Genomic DNA, 18038 nt, shown 5'->3' with positions numbered 1-18038 from the left:
TTTAAACAAGAAAAAACCTGAACACCATTAAACATGTTACAACATGATACAACACTAGAACGTGTTAGCATAGAAGAACATGTATGGAATATAGAATTCTGTAAACACGTTGGAACACATGGACATCTGAGAACACTACGTGAGAACATGTTGGAGCCATAGACTGTGAATAGAGTATATTGTATATTTTTACTTATATCTGGTTAGAGCATGGCAGAATCCCCTACAACATAAGAAACACCAGAACCAGAACATGTGAGAACACTGTAGAGCGTGGGAGAAGACCAGGAAAAGGTGATGAGCATATTAGAATGTAAAAGAAATAACTTTATTTTGTTGAAAGCTCCAGACTGTAAACTGAGGAGTGTGTGTGTGACACAGAGAGAGTTTCATGATTTAAGTTACGGGTTAATCTGTTTTAATCAGACTTATTATGGGATGCTTTAAATGTTTATTTCATGTTTTTTAATATAATATTCCTCTAAATCAGGATTATGAGAAAGATTCCCTCCTGAAGTCTTATTCTGGGGAAACAGCGCCCCCATGCGGCGTTGTGGTGCAACAGTGTGTGTCTCTTTAACAGAGGTATTCTCAGGACGGGGAGGGGGGGCTGCTAGGTTCATCGGGTTCATGTGGTCTTGTTCGCCTCCTCCCCGCTCAGGTCTGATATTTGCGGGCTGTGCGGGCTGTGCGGAGGCTGCAGGCAGGTGAGGAGGCTGCAGGTGAGGACGCTCGGGGTGTCAGCGTGCAAAGACCGTCTGTAGGTTTTCTATCTGACCTCCGTTAAGGACGCGTATCCTGAATCAGCTGATGATCCTCACGAGCTGCCATTTTCAGGTCATCCGAGGCTGCGGGTCTGAGATGGAGGGGGGGTCTGCGGAGTGAGCATGATGGCTGATGGATGCTGCAGAGGGATGGACCGGACCAGGACCAAGATTGCATCAGACTCCGGACCCCGGTCCTCATATCCCCCTCCGCAGTACGTGCAACCGGGCTCCGTGCAACAGCAGCCGGGCTCCGACATCCAGGAGCTGGCCTCCAAACGCGTCGACATCCAGAAGAAGCGCTTCTACCTGGACGTGAAGCAGAGCGTCCGCGGCCGTTTCTTAAAGATCGCTGAGGTCTGGATCGGCCGCGGCAGACACGACACGGTGCGGAAGAGCAAGCTGACGCTTTCCATGTCCGCCGCCCCCGCGCTGCGCGGCGCGCTGGGAGACTTTATAGACTACTACGCCCGCATTGGGCTGCGGGGGGGCCCGGGCCCACAACTCGACGAGCACGGAGCCGACAGCCAGACCCGCGCGCACGAGCCCCGCAGGAGGGTGCAGGAGCCGCGTGCGGGGTTGTCACCCACCGGGTCTGCCGGATCCGACGAGCACGCGCACCGCGTGCTGAAGAGCGAGGTCATCGAGAGAGACAACAGGAAGTACTTCCTGGACCTTAAGGAGAACCAGCGGGGCCGCTTCCTCCGAATCCGGCAAACCGTCAGCAAGGGCACCGGTACCATGGGGTACTACGGGCCGGGAATCGAACAGACCATCGTGCTGCCAGCTCAGGGGCTCATCGAGTTCCGGGACGCGCTGTCTCAGCTGATCGAGGACTACGGGGATGAGGATGGAGACGAGCGGGACCGAACCGGCTTCAGGAACCACGACCACGGTCCGGAGCTGCCTGAAGCGGCCTCTTTTCGGGTCGACAACAAAAGATTCTATTTCGACGTGGGCTCGAACCGGTTCGGGGTGTTCCTGAAGATCAGCGAGGTCCGGCAGCCGTACCGGAACACCATCACGGTGCCACTCAAAGCCTGGACCCGGTTCGGAGAAAACTTCATCCGGTACGAGGAGGAGATGCGCCGGATCTTCACCACGTGCCACAAAGAGAAGCGGACAGACAGCGAGGAGCACGAAGACTGACCCGCAGGTGTACCCCAAACCCCCTAAACCCTTCACCTGTTGATAAGGGCTGGTCTCCTTCAGATCCGAACCTGCCACGAACTCAGTCCTCCACCTGTTAGAGATGCTTCTTCAACAGTGAGCCCTCACCCTCCTTAATAATGATAATAATAATATTAATTATTATCAATATTATCAATAACTTAATTGATTAACGTCAATAATGGGAGCGCAGATGAGGATTCAGACATATTTAATGTTTCTCTGTGGGTCAGCCTGCAGCTCAGAACATCTGTAGTGTTTAATAGTTTAGTTTTTATGACATGTAGACATGCAGAAAGAAAAATAATAACATGAAGAAAGATATTTAAATTTAATCTCAAACTCAACAAAAGTCACTTTAATAAAAAGAAACATCCTGCAGAGAAGAATGAACAGGTGAGCAGGTGAGCTGAGGACACCTGGTCCATTAGTGTATTAGTAATTAATCATTTTCACTCTGCAGCACTCAGAGGTCAGAGAAACTCTCTGACAGACACAGGTTCAGTCAAAACATGTGCACATGATGCTGCCTGCTGATTGGCTGATCGGGCAGGTGATGTGAGGCTGTGCTAATCTGAACCACCTCTTATCATCCTGTGATTTACCTGTCACAGAGTTTCTCAGTGTGTGGAAATTTAGACATTTAGATGAGAAAAAGGAATCAGAAAATATGATGATGATGATGATGATGATGATGTTGATGTTGTGATGATGAGAATGATGAAGATGCAGCACTTACAGTTGAGATAGTTTGTGTCTTAATGTTAGATTGTGTTTTTAAAGTAGATGTCAGAGCCAGCTTGTGTTTCCTAACCACAGAGTCAGAGCAGATTCATTCACGAGGCGTTCACTGACCCTGTGGCAGAGCAGGTTTAATTCATAGTGTGGTGTTTATTAATGATATTTTGACAGTTGAAAAGTTTGCCCATCTCATGGTGTATCAAACATCAGACAACCATAATTCCTCCAAGAAACTAAAATTGCAGATTCCTCCAAAACGTTTGAGACATCAAAACAAATAAAGTTTAAAAGTTATGAATAAAACATAATCTCCATTCTCACAGGAACACACAGGTTTATGGCTCTGCTGTGGTGCGTTTAGGTGCAAGCAAAGCACAGGACTGATGTGGTGTGTTTAATGACTGTCAGATTTTATAGGAAAGTAATGAAGAGGTGTCGTTGCTGAGGTGCTTTCAGGTGCAGGTGAATCTTAGTACTGGTTGGCTGTGGTGTGTTTGTGGTCCAGTGTAGGTGTGAATTCTGTGAATATTTTTTGTTAGATTTAAAGTTATTCTAGAAATGAATTTTAAGCACAGTTTAAATAATTAAAACATTCATCAGAGTTCATGTTGGGTGGGTTTGGCTGTGGATTAAATCTTTGATCTCAGTTGAAATATCCAGACAGAGACAGGGAGGTGGATTTATTCTTTTGAAAGTAGAATTTAAAAATGAGTCTAAATACAAATCAAATTATATTCAGCACTTTAGAAAAATCAGCACTTTGAGCTGCTCAGTAACCAGAGCTAAGTTCTCCAAAGGTAACCAGAGTTAACGAGTTCCCCAAAGGTAAACAAGAGTTAACCCAGAGTAGTGTTTAACTTTGAACCTGCACCTAGTCACATGACAATCACTGATCAGCTGATCAAACTTATACTCTGATAAAATTTATCAGCTAACTTTTAATGATCATGAATTTAATGATCAGCAGCCTTCGTGATTTAGCGATCAGCTGATGAACAATCAGCTGAATCTATCACACAAAAAAATTGGAAAAAAGTTTGTGAAATGAGCACAAAATAAAGATTTTATGTTGAAAACACAATGAAAAAAATTGCACTGTGATCAAAGTTTTCATTTCTTCCATCTTCAGCAGACAGATCTCCCTGATTTGATTAACTTGATTAAATATATTATTATTATTATTATTTTTTTAAATTAATGAATTTACTCTCTAGTTTTAGTCAGAGAGCCGTTTAAAGAGCCAGACCATCCGCTGATAAATGTTTATTTTGCCTTTTTGTGTTTCCAAACATGCCTAACCTTGATGAGTTTTGCCGTTAAATGTAAAAACAATCATCCGACAAAACTTCACTGTTAAGAAAAAGACAATCAGTGACTGTTTTATTTATTTATTTTTTATTTATATTTTTTTTCCGTGTTGTGCCGCCTCCACAGAGTCTAAGGGTACGTAATGTTATGGAAGCAGGCAACTCTTGTTTGTGCTCATTTGACAGAATAAAATAAAATAAATAAATGAAATAAATATATATACATATTGTTTTTACAGAGAAGGTAGTTCATGTTATGGAGGTCCCAAAAAAATGTCAAAGATGAATTATTGTAAAATTAAATTCAATCAAATCAGAAGCTGAGATTAACTATAAGAATCCATATGATGAAAAAATAATATTTAAGAGAAACGTTTTTCTGTATTTATGGTGGTAGTCTGAATAATATCCATAAAGACATTTATATTTCATATTGTAAATTTGTAAAGATTTTCCCTTAAAGTAGCTGCACTGACGACTCACCTGGACGCCAAACAGAGGTAATCTGATGTGATGTCTTAAAAAGACTGTGCTCAGAAAGACTTACATAAAACTGAAAAATCTATAAATTAATAAATTAGTAAACCAGGACTTTCAAAATCAAGTTCAAAGGTCATGAAAGACTTTAATAAAGGGGTCCAGAGGGTCAGTGATGACCTTAAAGATCAGTTAAGAGGTCAGTGGTGACCTTTAAATTAAAATGTTAGTACTGTGTTTTGTTTATGGGATTAAATGACTTGGTAGACAGGTCATGTTTGAAGTGTGGTACACCTGTAACAAACTCACCTGTGTGTTTTTTATTTGTTTGCTTTTGCGAGTGACAGAGAGCATCAGCTGTGAGCAGACACAACAAACAGAGACATTAGAAATCTCAGACATTTCACTGATTTTCAGTCAAATAGAATTTTGTCTGAAAACTGTCTTCCATAAATCGAGAAATAGAAATCTCAGATTTCACTGATAAAGTAACTTTTCCACAACTTTTGACCTCTTCATTCTCATCTCTATCTCCATCCTCATTTTCATCCTACAACAACATAAAACCATCATCATCATCATCATCATTATTTTTTTGCCACTCTCATCTGCATCATCTACATTTCCCTAAGTGCTGGGTCTCGAACTTTGAGGGACCCAGCAGACTGGAAAACGGAGTTAGTTCATTCATTCCACCACTGGGGGGCGACAGAGGAGTGGAGCCCCACTAGTGGCTTTGGGTCGTGTTGAAATGGGAGAGTACCAGGTGATTTCACTGACAGAATGCAGGTAGTGAGACGGCGTTTACACCTGGGTTTTGGATTCCAGGTACGCAGGAGCCAAGCAGTGGGTTTGAATTTGGTGTGTGTGGGGGGGCTCTTCATCTCCAACCGTATCCTCATCCTCATGCTCATCCTTAGTTTCATTTTCATCCACCCTCATGACTGTCCTCATCCCATCTCTAACCCTTAACCTCATCCTCATCCTAAACTGTCATCCTTATCATCATTCTCATCCTTAGCCTTCATCCTCATCTGCAGATTCACCTTGATCATTTTCCTCATCCTCAGCCCTCATCATGATCTTTATCCTCATCTTCAACCTCACCCTCATCCTTCGTCTGAACTTGTCCTACTCCTCTCTCACACTACTGTCTTTACTTACCTCATTGTCATCCTCATCTTCACTCTCATTCTTGTCCTTATTTTCATCCTTGGCCTTTTCTTAGCACACATCCTCACCTTCATTCCTTTCTTCAGCCTCATTCTCATCTTTCGTCCCTCATCATTCCTATCCTTAGCCATCACCCTCATCATCACCCTCATCATTTCTATTCTTAGCTCATCATCCACATCCTCATCATTCCTATCCTCAGCCATCATCATCGTCCACATCCTCATCATTCCTATCCTTAGTCATTGCCATCATCATCACCATCATCATTCCTACCCTTAGTTATCATCATTATCATCACTCTCATCATTCCTATATTCAGTCATCATCCTATCCCTCATTCTCAACCTCATCATTCTTGTCCTTTGCAATCTTTGTTAGTTTCAATCTCATCCTTTTCCCTTCCCTCATCTTCACTTTCATTCTCATCCTAAACTCATACCCTCGCCTCATCCTCAAATGTCATCATGTCATCATTCCTACCCTCATCCTTAAATATATTCTCATCAGCCACATCCTTCCCCTTCTCATCCTTACTATCCTCAGTCTCATCCTTTTCATCATCCTCAACCTCATCCTCATTAGCTTCTCATTGAGATGAGATCAGAGTTGTAGGAAAGTCGTACGGTACTTAAACTGGTTCAGGTGATCCAACGACAGTGGAGGTGTCTGTCTGCTCTGCTGCTGCTCATCTTCATCGCTCAGGAACGAAAATCTAGAAAATCTGTCACTTTAACTGATCAGTATAAGTTTATATAACGTACATGAGTTTGTATGATCAGTAGAAATTTGTTGATGTTATTCTGAATTTATATAAAGGGCATAAAGGAATAATCTCAGATTAATCTTTAGCTGGTTTTAACATTTTTTATATGTTAAAATATAAATGGTCAGTATAAATTTTAAAAAGGATGTATTTAAAAGTATAAACTGACAAATCTTTAACTGATCTTATCCCTCTATATGTTTAATTTTAAATGGTCAGTATAAAAACTTTAAATGGTTTTATTTAAAGGGTATAAAGCTATAAACTCTGATGAATCTTTAACTCTTCATACTCCGGTATATGTTTAAGTTGAAATGGTCAGTATAAGCTTCAATATGAATTTATTTAAAGGGTATAAAGTCTAATGAACCTTGACGTCGAGCTGCAGGATGTTGGAGGGTTTTTCTTCAGACTGTTAAAATCAACCCAACGCCTTAAAGCTCCGTGTGAAAGACCAATCCCTCACCTCTTGATCCAGCACATAGACACATCCGCTGGTCAGAACTCTGCTCTGTGTTATTTCCTGATGTGTGTGTGTGTGTGTGTGTGTGTGTGTGTGTGTGTGTGTGTGTGTGTGTGTGTGTGTGTGTGTGTGTGTGTGTGTGTGTGTGTGTGTGTGTGTGTGTGTGATGTGATTGTACTCTGACTAAGAAAGAGGAGGGTTTCTGTTCTCCATCAGACCCACCCTCAGGTGCAGGTTGACCTGGATCCTGGGGGTGTTTAGCTGGGCACAGGTGTATGTGTAGATAATGTGATGTAACAGTGGGTGTGTCCTGTAGTTGTTTTCTAATGTACTGTATTAGCTCATCATGTAGAGTACTGTATGATATCATGACTTGCCTTGTGGAGACTTGTAGAAGTGGAACGTAACTTTTTAGAGTGTATGCATGCTAACGGTGGCTAAGAGTATAAAGGACACTGTAAAAATGGTGCTATGTTTCATTATATTTGGTGCTTTATGGACGCAGCTGAATGCATGCAAAGAGGAACATTAAAAGAAGAAACGGAGACGTTTGCTGCTGTCCTCAAACTCTGCTGCTTCCAAAGATGTCCACAAGCTAAACTACAGCCCTTCAAAATAAAGGCCCGTCTCCAGTGTCTGACAGATAATCTGACCTCAGGTCAGCTTCATTTGAGTGCACAGATTGTCAACAACAAACACACTGTGGAGCCAGACTGACACTCAAATACCTTCATTATTATTACTATTATTACTATTACTATAATTATTATAACTATTAATATGAAGATGATTAAAAAATGGAAGATTTTATAAACATCACATACGGACTGACTGTAATTATCTGAGAGCAGCTCTGAGCGAGGACCAGCACCAGGACCAAGATGAGACTGAGCCTGGTCCTGGGACAGGTTAGAGATTATATACAATTAATTTATGTAAGAGCAGCTACGATGGGTGGATTAAAATATTTACAGTCAGCGTGCAGTGATGAAAAGATTCTCAGACAATCTTGTTTTGTATGAACTCTTCAGATGTTTCTGTGTTTGATGATTTTAATGTAGCAGAGTCACAAACTGAAAAACATGAGATTCAGAAAGTTGGAATGTAACTGGAAAAAGAAAAAAGATCATGTTTACCATCTTTCATCTTTTGTTCATCATTAAATGTTTTACAAAAACATTAAATTTGTCTTTTTATTGAAGCTATAATGTGATAATTATCTACAAATACTATTGAGTAATCTCAGTGTGGGTGTGTGCTGTATGTGTACAAGCTGAATACTTAAAAAGTGTAAACATGTGAACGTCTGTATGCACTGTGTATTTAACCAAATATCTCTTGCCTTTATCTAATTTAGCTGTGAGCTGTAAAACATTACGGAGTGCCTTTTTTGTCACTGCATCACAATGACGGACTACAGAGGATGATAAAGGCCACTGGGAATTTTTTAAATTAAAATTCAGAGAAAAAAAGTCAGAATTCTGAGCTTAAAGTCAATATTCTGAATTTTTTCTCAGAATAAAACTAATAAATAAAAAAGTTTTGCACCTTACCTTTTTCATTCCGGTGGCTCTAATCCTTTTCTGTTACAGAACAATGATACTGACAATAGTAAACATTTAAATGCTCAAAGAATGAATAGATAACAAATGTTGCTGCGCAGCTCAGCGGGGGGCAGCATGCAACTTTTACACTTACCTACAGTGAGCTAGTTACATCCAAGAAGAAGAGGAAAAAGAAAGAGGAAAAGAGAAAATATAAGATGATAAAATTAGGAAGGTTACAGAAATGCAAATAATGATGATAAAAATATGGTTATGATGATACAATGAAGATAATCATGATGATGGTACTAATGATAACAAAATTAAGAAAATTGTGATGAAGATAATAGTGATAATAAAAACAAAGATAAAAATCACGATGATGATGATTTTGGTGATGAAAATGAGGGTAATGAACATGATGATGATGTTGATAATAGAAAATCGAAGAAATGACACGATGATGATTATGATGATGATGATGGTAAATTACAAAAAAATAAAAGACAAAAAATGGGGACAGCTCATGATAAATGTTCATTAAAGTTAATCAGTGTTAAAGTTCTCTACTTTTCAGAAAGGATTATCCTGTTTTTCATAGCTGTTCACAGGTGTTGTATTGCTATTTATTAATTGCAGCCGTCATCCATTGTTTGATACACATAAGCCCTTTTATTTATGTGGCCAAGATGGCGACCATTGAGGCTGGGAAGTGTCCAGTGTCTCACACTCAACTTTTTGGCTGTTTTAAATGCACCAACTGAGTATTCAAAGTGCACTATGTTTTCCCACACTGTCAATATGAACGCACTTGTGCATTAAAAATGTTTTAAGTTTGAGACATAGTTTTATTTTTCACAATTATGAGTCTTTCTTTCATTATTTTATTATATTTAATTTAAACTTTTCTCTATTTTTTACGGGCTGAAATTAGCTTTCATAGAATCTGTATTTTTTTTTTCTTTAACAAGTTTTATGTTCAACACACACTCCGGAACAGAAGGTGGCAGTAGTGTGCCGTTAAGCTGGACACCAACCGCCGTGAATCACAAGACAGAAGAAGAAGAAGGCGGAGGAAGTAGAAGAGGAAAACAAGCTGCGGCTTCACTGTGAACTTTGATTAAACGCTCTGCAGTCAGGAGATCTTTGACGCTGTTAACTCTCTCGCCTTTATTTTTCAACTAATTCAATCTCTTCGTGCCCAACCGCCAGGTCTGACGTCACTGCGAGGTCACGTTTGTGGCGGCGGTAAAATCTGCTGACAGCGCGAGACGGAGACAGACGGGCTGACACAAAGGTGAGTTTATTTCGCTTTTTATTCAAAAACAACACACCTGTTTTCGTTATTATCGCATTTATGGTAATTTTTGTCACAATTTGCATCTTCAGTCATCACATTTTATCAAAAAAGTCCACAAATAAAAAAAAAATACGTCTACAATGTTCATATTTATCACATATGTTAAAAAATTACTACATTCATGTCCATAGTTATTCATTTTTTCCACATGTGTATCTAGTTTAACTTGTCAGATTGGGCGGTTGATTGTAGGGATACTAGTTAGTATGACAAGTGGTTAGTTAGACCACAAATCATACTAACTGTTGCTGTAGTAAATCAGTGTTTTTTATTTTATTTTATTTTATCTTTATCAATAATCTGAGTCTAGGCCATCTAAGCAGCTGTATTGTAATAATTGATTAGTTAGGTAAATAGTTTGTGTGTTGGTTTTTGTAAAACTTACAATAACCAACAGGTGTTTATTTACTATGATCAATAATCATAATATAAAAATAATTTTTCTGTGTAACTTTACATTATTAACAAGATAACTAGTTACTGAAGTGAAACTTTGTTATGAAATATGACCAACATTGAGTTTAACTAACAGTAAAAAAAAAGAAATCTATGGACTTTACATTTCTTTAAAAAAATATATATATATATTTAAGAATAGTTGGGTTTTGTTAATTAAATACACATCAATCTAACATGTGAGTGTGTCGCTTTAAATTTGTATTTATTACCTAAGTTGGTTCCTCTTAGAGTGTTTTTTAACTCACAGGTGTGTTTCGTGGTACCCTGCCACCTGTTGTGACATCACTGTCGATGTTATCTAATGTCAGAGAAGAATCCTGTATGTTAGTGTGTGTATGATTGAACACAGAGATCACATGACATCCACTCTGACATGCTGACTAAGTGAAAAGGAGTCAGGTGCATCTTGAACGCAGCTCCTTTTCATCACTTTTAAAGGACAGATTTATTGGTGTGGGACGGTTGAAAATCAACTTAAGATAAACTTAAATATAATATTATCTAGATGTAAAGGTTAAGAAAACTATCAGCTAACACACACATTCCTCACTGATGTGCACATGATTATATCCTGCTTTTATTCTGTTGACTGTCATAATTTTTACATCCTCATTTTCCAGACGTGTGATGAGTGTCTGAGTCCGAAGCTGTGATGGAGGACGACTGTCGGCCTCTGCTAAACTCTGAACAAACTGCAGAAAATGTCTCTCACAGAGGATCCACGGACTCTCTGGACATTAAGAATAAACGGTAAAACCTCCCACACACATGCAAATGATGAAAACACAAACTCTGATTTAATGTTTTCTTACTTGGTAGAACTTTTATGTTGAGTCAGAGCCTCTTCGTTTAGAGCCTGTGGCTGTTATCGCTGTTTTTGTGAAGTCAGCACCAAAGGCCATGATTTCACTGCTAACTGTTGCCAAGTTACAGAGCGTTGCCTGGTGTCACTTCCTCTTCTCTTGGTAGTGACTGTTCAGTCCGTGGTAAAATGCTGTGTTTGCCTTAAAAAGTAGTAAACGGTTAAAGGAGTCGTACACTGTGTTTGCAGCTCAACACCTGGACGGATGGTAACAGATCATCAAGTATAGATGAATGTAGAAACGGCTGCAGGAAAGTCTTTGATTTGTTGGGATCTGTTTTCAGTGGCGGATGAATTTAAATGTTTATGTTTGGTGGTTTTCAGATCCTGCAGATTATTCATTATAAAAAATACCTAGATAGAGCTGAAACGATTCCTCGAATAATTCGAGGTACTCGATTACAAAAAATAATCGAGTAATTTTCTCCACCTCGAGGAATCATTTAATTTCAAAAAAGGTCAAAGAGGAATGGTATTTCAAATAGAGCTGAGGCCATATTAAGAGAGTTTTCAGACCCCTCAAGCTTCCTCTTATACAAAATAGCAACTAGCAACAAATCTAGCTTCTTTTCTGGAGTTTGGAGACTAATGGGTCATTCTACGTAGCGGGTGCCATTTGGATCCGCAACATTTGATGAGATGTACAAGGCACAAAAAATGTGTCAAAGTGTGTTTACAAATTTTAGAGCTACCAAAGCAAGTTCTCTTATTGACATCCTGTATCAGAAAACTCTATTTCTTAAAGAGAAAAATTTTCATTTAAAAAATAAATGCTCTTTAATTAAACAAAATGTATTTTATCCGATTACTCGATTAATCGATGGGATTTTCAGTAGAATACTCGAATACTAAAATATTCGATAGCTGCAGCCCTACACCTGGATATGTTAATAACTTTGACCAACCTTGTCTGGTTTTTTGATTCTGGTACTGACCATCAGTTTGGCAGTCTAGTAACAGATTAAACCGATCAAATTGAATCAGTGACATTTTATTTGTTTGGGGATTAAGTTCATTGGCTTTTACCTGTTGGCTACCTCTCCTAATTCAGTCAAAGAGGCCCCGCCCCTAATTCTACTTTTCTTTAATCCTTAATCTGCTTTATGTAGTCGTCATAAATAGAGAAAAGAGCCAAACTTTGGTTGTACCGGGCTGTAAACATGTTTATTTCTGCTGTAAAGTTGAACATTCAAGCATGGGGCTTTACACAATCATCACACGTTTCAGTTCTGTGTGTTCCACTGAGCTGTTAGTGTGTGTGTGTGTGTGTGTGTGTGAGAGCACGTGCAAACGGCACAGCTGAGCTCATAGTCTGCTCATAAACAAGCCACTTTCTACGAATTAGACTCCCTGAAACTCACAAGAGAGCACTAATGTATGTGTAGGTGTGAGTGTGTGTGTGTGTGTTTGTTTGTTCAGCCTAGAATCAGCAGTGTGTGTGAGTTTTAATCCAGTTAGGTATTTCACAGTGACTCCACAGCTCTCTCACACATATACACACTCTTCTTCTTCATGTGTCTGTTTAAACATGAGTTGTGTTGTCTGTGGAGATGTTTTTTCCAGTTTTCTTGTTTATTGTTATTGATTATTGTTGTTGATTATGTGTTAACAAACTGCCGTGTATCCTCAGGCCGTTCCACGTGGAGCCCAGAAACATCGTGGACGATGATCCTCAGGAGAGAGTTTCAGCTGAAGCTGCCATCCTCAACAGCCGAGTTCATTACTATGGCCGCCTGACCGGCTCGTCTGATAGGCTGCTGGTACGACCAATCACAGCATCCTTACCTATTACAGGTGCCTTTTTGTCTCTTTGACATTAGTGTGTTTCCCTCTGCAGAGTCCGCCAAATCATGTGATCCCTCATCCAGAGGAGATCTACATCTACAGCCCGCTGGGAACGGCTTTTAAAGTGTCTGGGAGTGACGGTGCTTCCAAAAACCCCAGCATCATTACCATGTAAGGATGTTACTATAATATTAATTTATTAAAACTTTGTATTTGATTAATGATGAGTAACAGCGATCAAAAAATGATATATGTCTGAGAGACAGTAGAAATTACTGAAAAATCGGAACTATGTCAGTTTATATATGTGTTGGTATACTGAAAATTAGACCAACCAGATGAATCCAGACCCAGAACTGAACAACAAGAAATGCTGCAAAATAAAAAAGATAGAATTATGAAATTAAAGGTAGGGTCTTTTCATGACTTGGCTCAGTGCCAGCGGCAGCACACACCCACAGCCTCTAACTGTGACTACCAGAACACACTGACTAGCCCAGCAACCACCTGTAGCATCATGTTTCTACATGGGAGTGACTTGAGAGCCGTGCACCTGACTTGGCATGTTAGCACGAGCCATCTACAGGCATTTAATACATACTTAGTTAGCATAAAGCTAACTTGCATTTCTTTTTGTCTCGTGTTGCTTTCCAAGTTCCTAAAAGTGAGTGAAAGTCGAGCCAAGTTCCACCCTTGTTTAGGAAAAAGCTTTCTCTGTTCTGCATTTCGTTTCATTTCGGTTGTGTTTTTCTTTCTCCGTGCTACGTCCACTATCGTAGCTAACATCAACATACAGGCAGAGGAAAGGGTTTGAGGCAGACACAGACACTGACACACACCTAAAGAGACCCACAAGTGACGATTGAGCAGGATTATTCCTGTAAAAGCTAACATTTCATTTTTTAGGAAATTTCTGCAGACCCTCATTTTAAGCATTTGGGACAATACAATACTGTTAGGCAGTTTTTCCCCCTCAGATTATTTTATTTTTTCATGTCATGTAGTTTGACCTCATATTGTTCAATTTTATTTTCCCTGTTGTTTTTTCTTTAGATTTGCGATATGGAACACAATGATGGGCACGTCCATCCTCAGCATACCCTGGGGAATCAAACAGGTGAGCACCACTCAGCCCTTCAAAATAAAACGACTCTTGAAATCACCCTCAGTAAAATATAAGTTAATCTATATAGTTAGTTACTTTATCTTTTTGTTTCTTCAGGCTGGTTTCACTCTGGGCATCCTCATCTTGATCCTCATCGGCTTGCTGATGCTCTACTGCTGCTACGTCGTTCTCAAATCACCAAAGGCAATACGTGAGTCTCTGCTGATGTAAAAACAAAAAAACAGCCCTATTCAGGACTGACTTAAATTAAAGATTTTTTTTTTTCCTATTCACTGTTTGTAGCCTACGTGGACACGTCAGAGTGGGAGTTCCCGGATGTCTGCAGGTATTATTTTGGGAAGTTCGGTCAGTGGTCCAGTCTGGTTTTCTCCATGGTGTCTCTGATCGGAGCCATGGTGGTTTACTGGGTCCTCATGTCCAACTTCCTGTTCAACACAGGGCAGTTCATCTACAGTAAGTCAACACAAACATTTGACATTATTCTTACATGCGTACACATTTAAGTAGGGACGGGAACCTTTCACATTTGAAACGGTACGGTACAGATACTCGGTACACAACGGTACCAATTTTCAGTACTTTTGTGTATTTTATGTGTTACTAAATATTGATTTGTTGAATAAAATCTCAAAGTTTTTCAGTTTAACATATTCATTTTTCAATTTTCAAACTTGCAATGCTGTGTTCATGTCCACCATGGAAAATCACTTACTCTTCCACTCTCTCACAGTTTAATTTGACGTGAATCAGTAATTGGTATAACAGACAGGATTCTGTTGGTACCTGTAAAAGCACCTAATTCAGTACTAATCTCTATATCTTAGGGGAGTGGTTCCCAAACTTTTCAGGCAGTGCAACCCCTTTTATCTCTTGACTTATCTGACACACCCCCAATGCCCGGAAACATAAAAAAGCGAAAAGGCATAGTCTTTGTAGTAGGGATGCAGCGATATGAAAATTTTGGCCGATAACAAACAGAAAAACAACAGCAATGTGAGATGATGTGTTGAGGTTGTTCAGAAAGAAGGAGCAGCGGGATCGTGAGAAAACACGACCTAAGGAGGGGAACAAAGGATGGAGCACCTGGGATGAACATGACCAAAAAAGTCTGTTTTATCTGTTTTTTGGATCAAAAACATAAAGAAAGACATAAAAGAAGAGAGTCCACTCTCTTTAGGTAGTTTTGGTGTTTACATAAGCTGCGTTTCCACCAAGCAGTACGGGTCGGTTCAGTACGGTTTGGGACGGTTTGGGACAGTAAAGTCTCATCCCGTTTGCGTTTCCACAGCAAACTGTGCCCTCTCGTGGTGGGCGGCGTGTAAGCCGCATGCCGAAAGCCACAGCTGGTAAACAATAGCGCGACGCCGTAGCAGCTTACCCAGCGATTAAATCCAACAAAGAATAAAAACGCGACACAGTACACAAAGAGCACGGCTGGAAGACATGCAGCATTTCGTCCTCTCTGTGATTTTCATGTAACTCTCTGTTACAAAGTGCAATCAAGCTTCGTTTCAGAGAAGTCTGTGAGCCGCAAGGAGAAATGCAGCCGCTGTCGGGGTGAGTGACGATTCTTTTGACCAATCAACCGTCTGCAGTGTGTTGCTCCACCTCCCGAGAGCGGATCGGTTCAGTCTGGCACCCATACGAAAGGTTCCAAAAAAAGTGGGACGGCTCGTCTCGGTTTTTAGGGATCCGTCCCGGGATGAGTCTGTGGAAACGCCGCTAAAAGCGCACCGTACCGAGACGAACCGACCCGTACTGCTTAGTGGAAACGCGGCTATAGTCATAGAAAACAAGATTATTAGGGTCTTGAAAGATCGTTGATGATGCTCTGAAAATCCCGGCAGCTAATGCGTATATACCGGCCAATACCGATATTGATACTGATATATTGTGCATCCCACTTAATAGCCACATATACAGCATCAAGTTCAATAAAATAGGCTGCTGTTACCACAGAACAGAATTTACAATAATGGGCATAATGATCCCTTACATTAGAAACGGTGGGGAGAACAATAGTAAGTAACAAAATAACAATAATAACTTTTGAAAGTCTAGTATGGTAACAAAAACAAAATTGATACAATATCAATAAATAATGGTGCTCAGCTACCATTACTCTTACGTTGTGCACCCCCTAGCGGCAGCTTGCGCACTACACTTTGGGATTCCCTGTCTGAGGGGATCCTTAGAAATCAATATTAGTTTTAAATTTGTTAAAATCTTCATTTTTTGGGAACAGTTTCACATGCAGTTGTCTGACAGATTAAGATATCATTGAAAGCGGTGGAGACACCCAAAACAAAAACCATATCAGTCTTATGTCAGCAGGTTAACGTCAGCACAGCTCCTCATTTTTGTACTTTGACCCTAACAACACGTCACAGCTGGTGATGGCTACGGCCCGGAGGAGAAAACACCAGAGATAATGCATTAGTTTTTTAATTAATTGGTAAGTATTGATTTCACTGAACTTCGTACTGTCTGTTGTTTTCAGATTACGCTCACCATGTGAACGTGTCTGACTCAGAGTTTGGGACGAACGGCTCAGATCGAGGTAACTCTCACAATTTGTTTTTAAATTTAAGTGTTACTGCATGTGCATGTTTTTGTTATTGTTTAAGAGTCTTTTTTTGTTTATCTGTGTTTTATTTGTGGTCCTCGTCAGTGGTCTGTCCGTACCCTAACATGGACCCTGGTGGGAACCTGACGTTGAGCACTCTTTTTCTGGGAGGAGGAAACGAAACAGCCAGTGACTCGTTTGAGCGTTGGTGGAGTAAAACCAACACCATCCCTCTCTATCTGATCATCCTGCTGCTGCCGCTGCTCTGCTTCCGCTCGGCTGCATTCTTCGCCAGGTTCACATTCCTCGGTACACGTCCACGCCTTCTCTGTTTCTCTGAATTCTCTTATCACTGGATCGTTGTTTTTGTGTTTTGCTCTGAAGTCATGTGGTGACCCCGTGGTGCTTGTGCTCTTACTGTTGTTTGATTATTTAAAGATTTGTTTCATGATGTCTTGATGTTAAATAATTGTTTTTCAGGTACCATCTCTGTGATCTACCTCATCACTCTGGTCACTATCAAAGCGGTTCGTTTAGGTTTCCACCTGGAGTTCCACTGGTTTGACTCCACGCAGTTCTATGTCCCAGGTATGTTATCACCTCCAGCGGCGTCTCTGTAATAACCTCAGAAACAGTTTTATTTTCCAGCTGTGAACATTTTTTACTAGGGCTGTCATTTTAACACGTTAATTAGATTAATTAATTACACCGCAAATTAACACGTTATAAAGATTACTGCACTTTAATCTGGATCCCAAACCCGCGGGGCGTTCAAAGACGCACTTATGTTCAAATGTCTAGCATTTACAAACCGTTTGTTCTACTTGGAAAAATTGGTGTTCTCTTCAGATTTTCAAATTTCCGACGGTCTCTGAATGTATCACACTTGACGTCAGCAACATGTTTTAAACCGAGGGGGAAGCGAGAGTGATTTTTGGGGGACTGCCGTCCACATCTTGTTTATTCACATGTCCTTTTTGAAAATCTGCAGAAAATCAACCGTTTGCTCTAGCTCAATTCTGTAAAAAACAGATAATTCTGCACTCTTTACTGCATCAAACAAGCCCTGAATGATCGATATTTGTCATGTATTTAAATCTAAAGAATTCTTTGAAAATTTGCTACCATCTTCCTGGTGTCATGTTTCAGCTTGGGGCTGCTCTGCATCAATGAGCAACAGTTTGTGTGTTCAGAGCATGTAAAACTCAAAATACTTCACTTTTCTTTGATCCAAGACTTGAATTAAGTGTTTTGTACATAGTTTCTCACAGTTTTTAGCCTTTAGCCCTAGTTCTCCTGACCTCATAGAAGAATAGAAGTTCATATTGCAGTGAAAATTGAGTCTACATCAAGTAAAAATCAAATCAGCTTATCTTAGGTGCAGGACTGTGTAGATTTTGTAAAGATAGAACCATAAAACTTTTTTCATGTGTTCCTTATGCCTCAGGGTACCTAAAAATCTGTTGTATATATTC

General features: G+C 40.0%; 2 protein-coding genes across 3 annotated transcripts in view; both read left to right on the top strand.

Annotated features, from left to right (window-relative positions):
• The first annotated feature begins 317 nt into the window (after positions 1-317).
• purg (purine-rich element binding protein G) lies at positions 318-7991 on the top strand. The gene has a single exon (XM_074689660.1). The coding sequence runs from the start codon at positions 888-890 to the stop codon at positions 1911-1913; it is 1026 nt and encodes a 341-aa protein (XP_074545761.1). The 5' UTR covers positions 318-887; the 3' UTR covers positions 1914-7991.
• A 1439-nt stretch (positions 7992-9430) lies between these two features.
• The window catches only part of slc38a9 (solute carrier family 38 member 9), a 12127-nt gene continuing 3519 nt past the window's right edge, over positions 9431-18038 (top strand). The window contains exons 1-10 of one of the 2 annotated variants that reach the window (XM_074689675.1): positions 9431-9702; positions 10845-10974; positions 12717-12846; positions 12924-13042; positions 13925-13988; positions 14094-14187; positions 14280-14450; positions 16498-16557; positions 16669-16872; positions 17044-17151. In XM_074689675.1, the coding sequence (XP_074545776.1) occupies positions 10877-10974; positions 12717-12846; positions 12924-13042; positions 13925-13988; positions 14094-14187; positions 14280-14450; positions 16498-16557; positions 16669-16872; positions 17044-17151 (1048 nt within the window). In that variant the 5' untranslated portion in view covers positions 9431-9702; positions 10845-10876. The remainder of the gene's footprint in view (positions 9703-10844; positions 10975-12716; positions 12847-12923; positions 13043-13924; positions 13989-14093; positions 14188-14279; positions 14451-16497; positions 16558-16668; positions 16873-17043; positions 17152-18038) is intronic. The other variant, XM_074689676.1, reaches the window with a different exon arrangement.

Source organism: Halichoeres trimaculatus, unplaced genomic scaffold (genome assembly GCF_033239565.1).
Source record: "Halichoeres trimaculatus isolate MK-OKI-2021-1 unplaced genomic scaffold, fHalTri1.1 fHalTri1_scaffold_16, whole genome shotgun sequence".
Lineage (NCBI taxonomy): Eukaryota > Metazoa > Chordata > Actinopteri > Labriformes > Labridae > Halichoeres > Halichoeres trimaculatus.
This window is presented reverse-complemented; position numbering and strand designations above follow the sequence as displayed.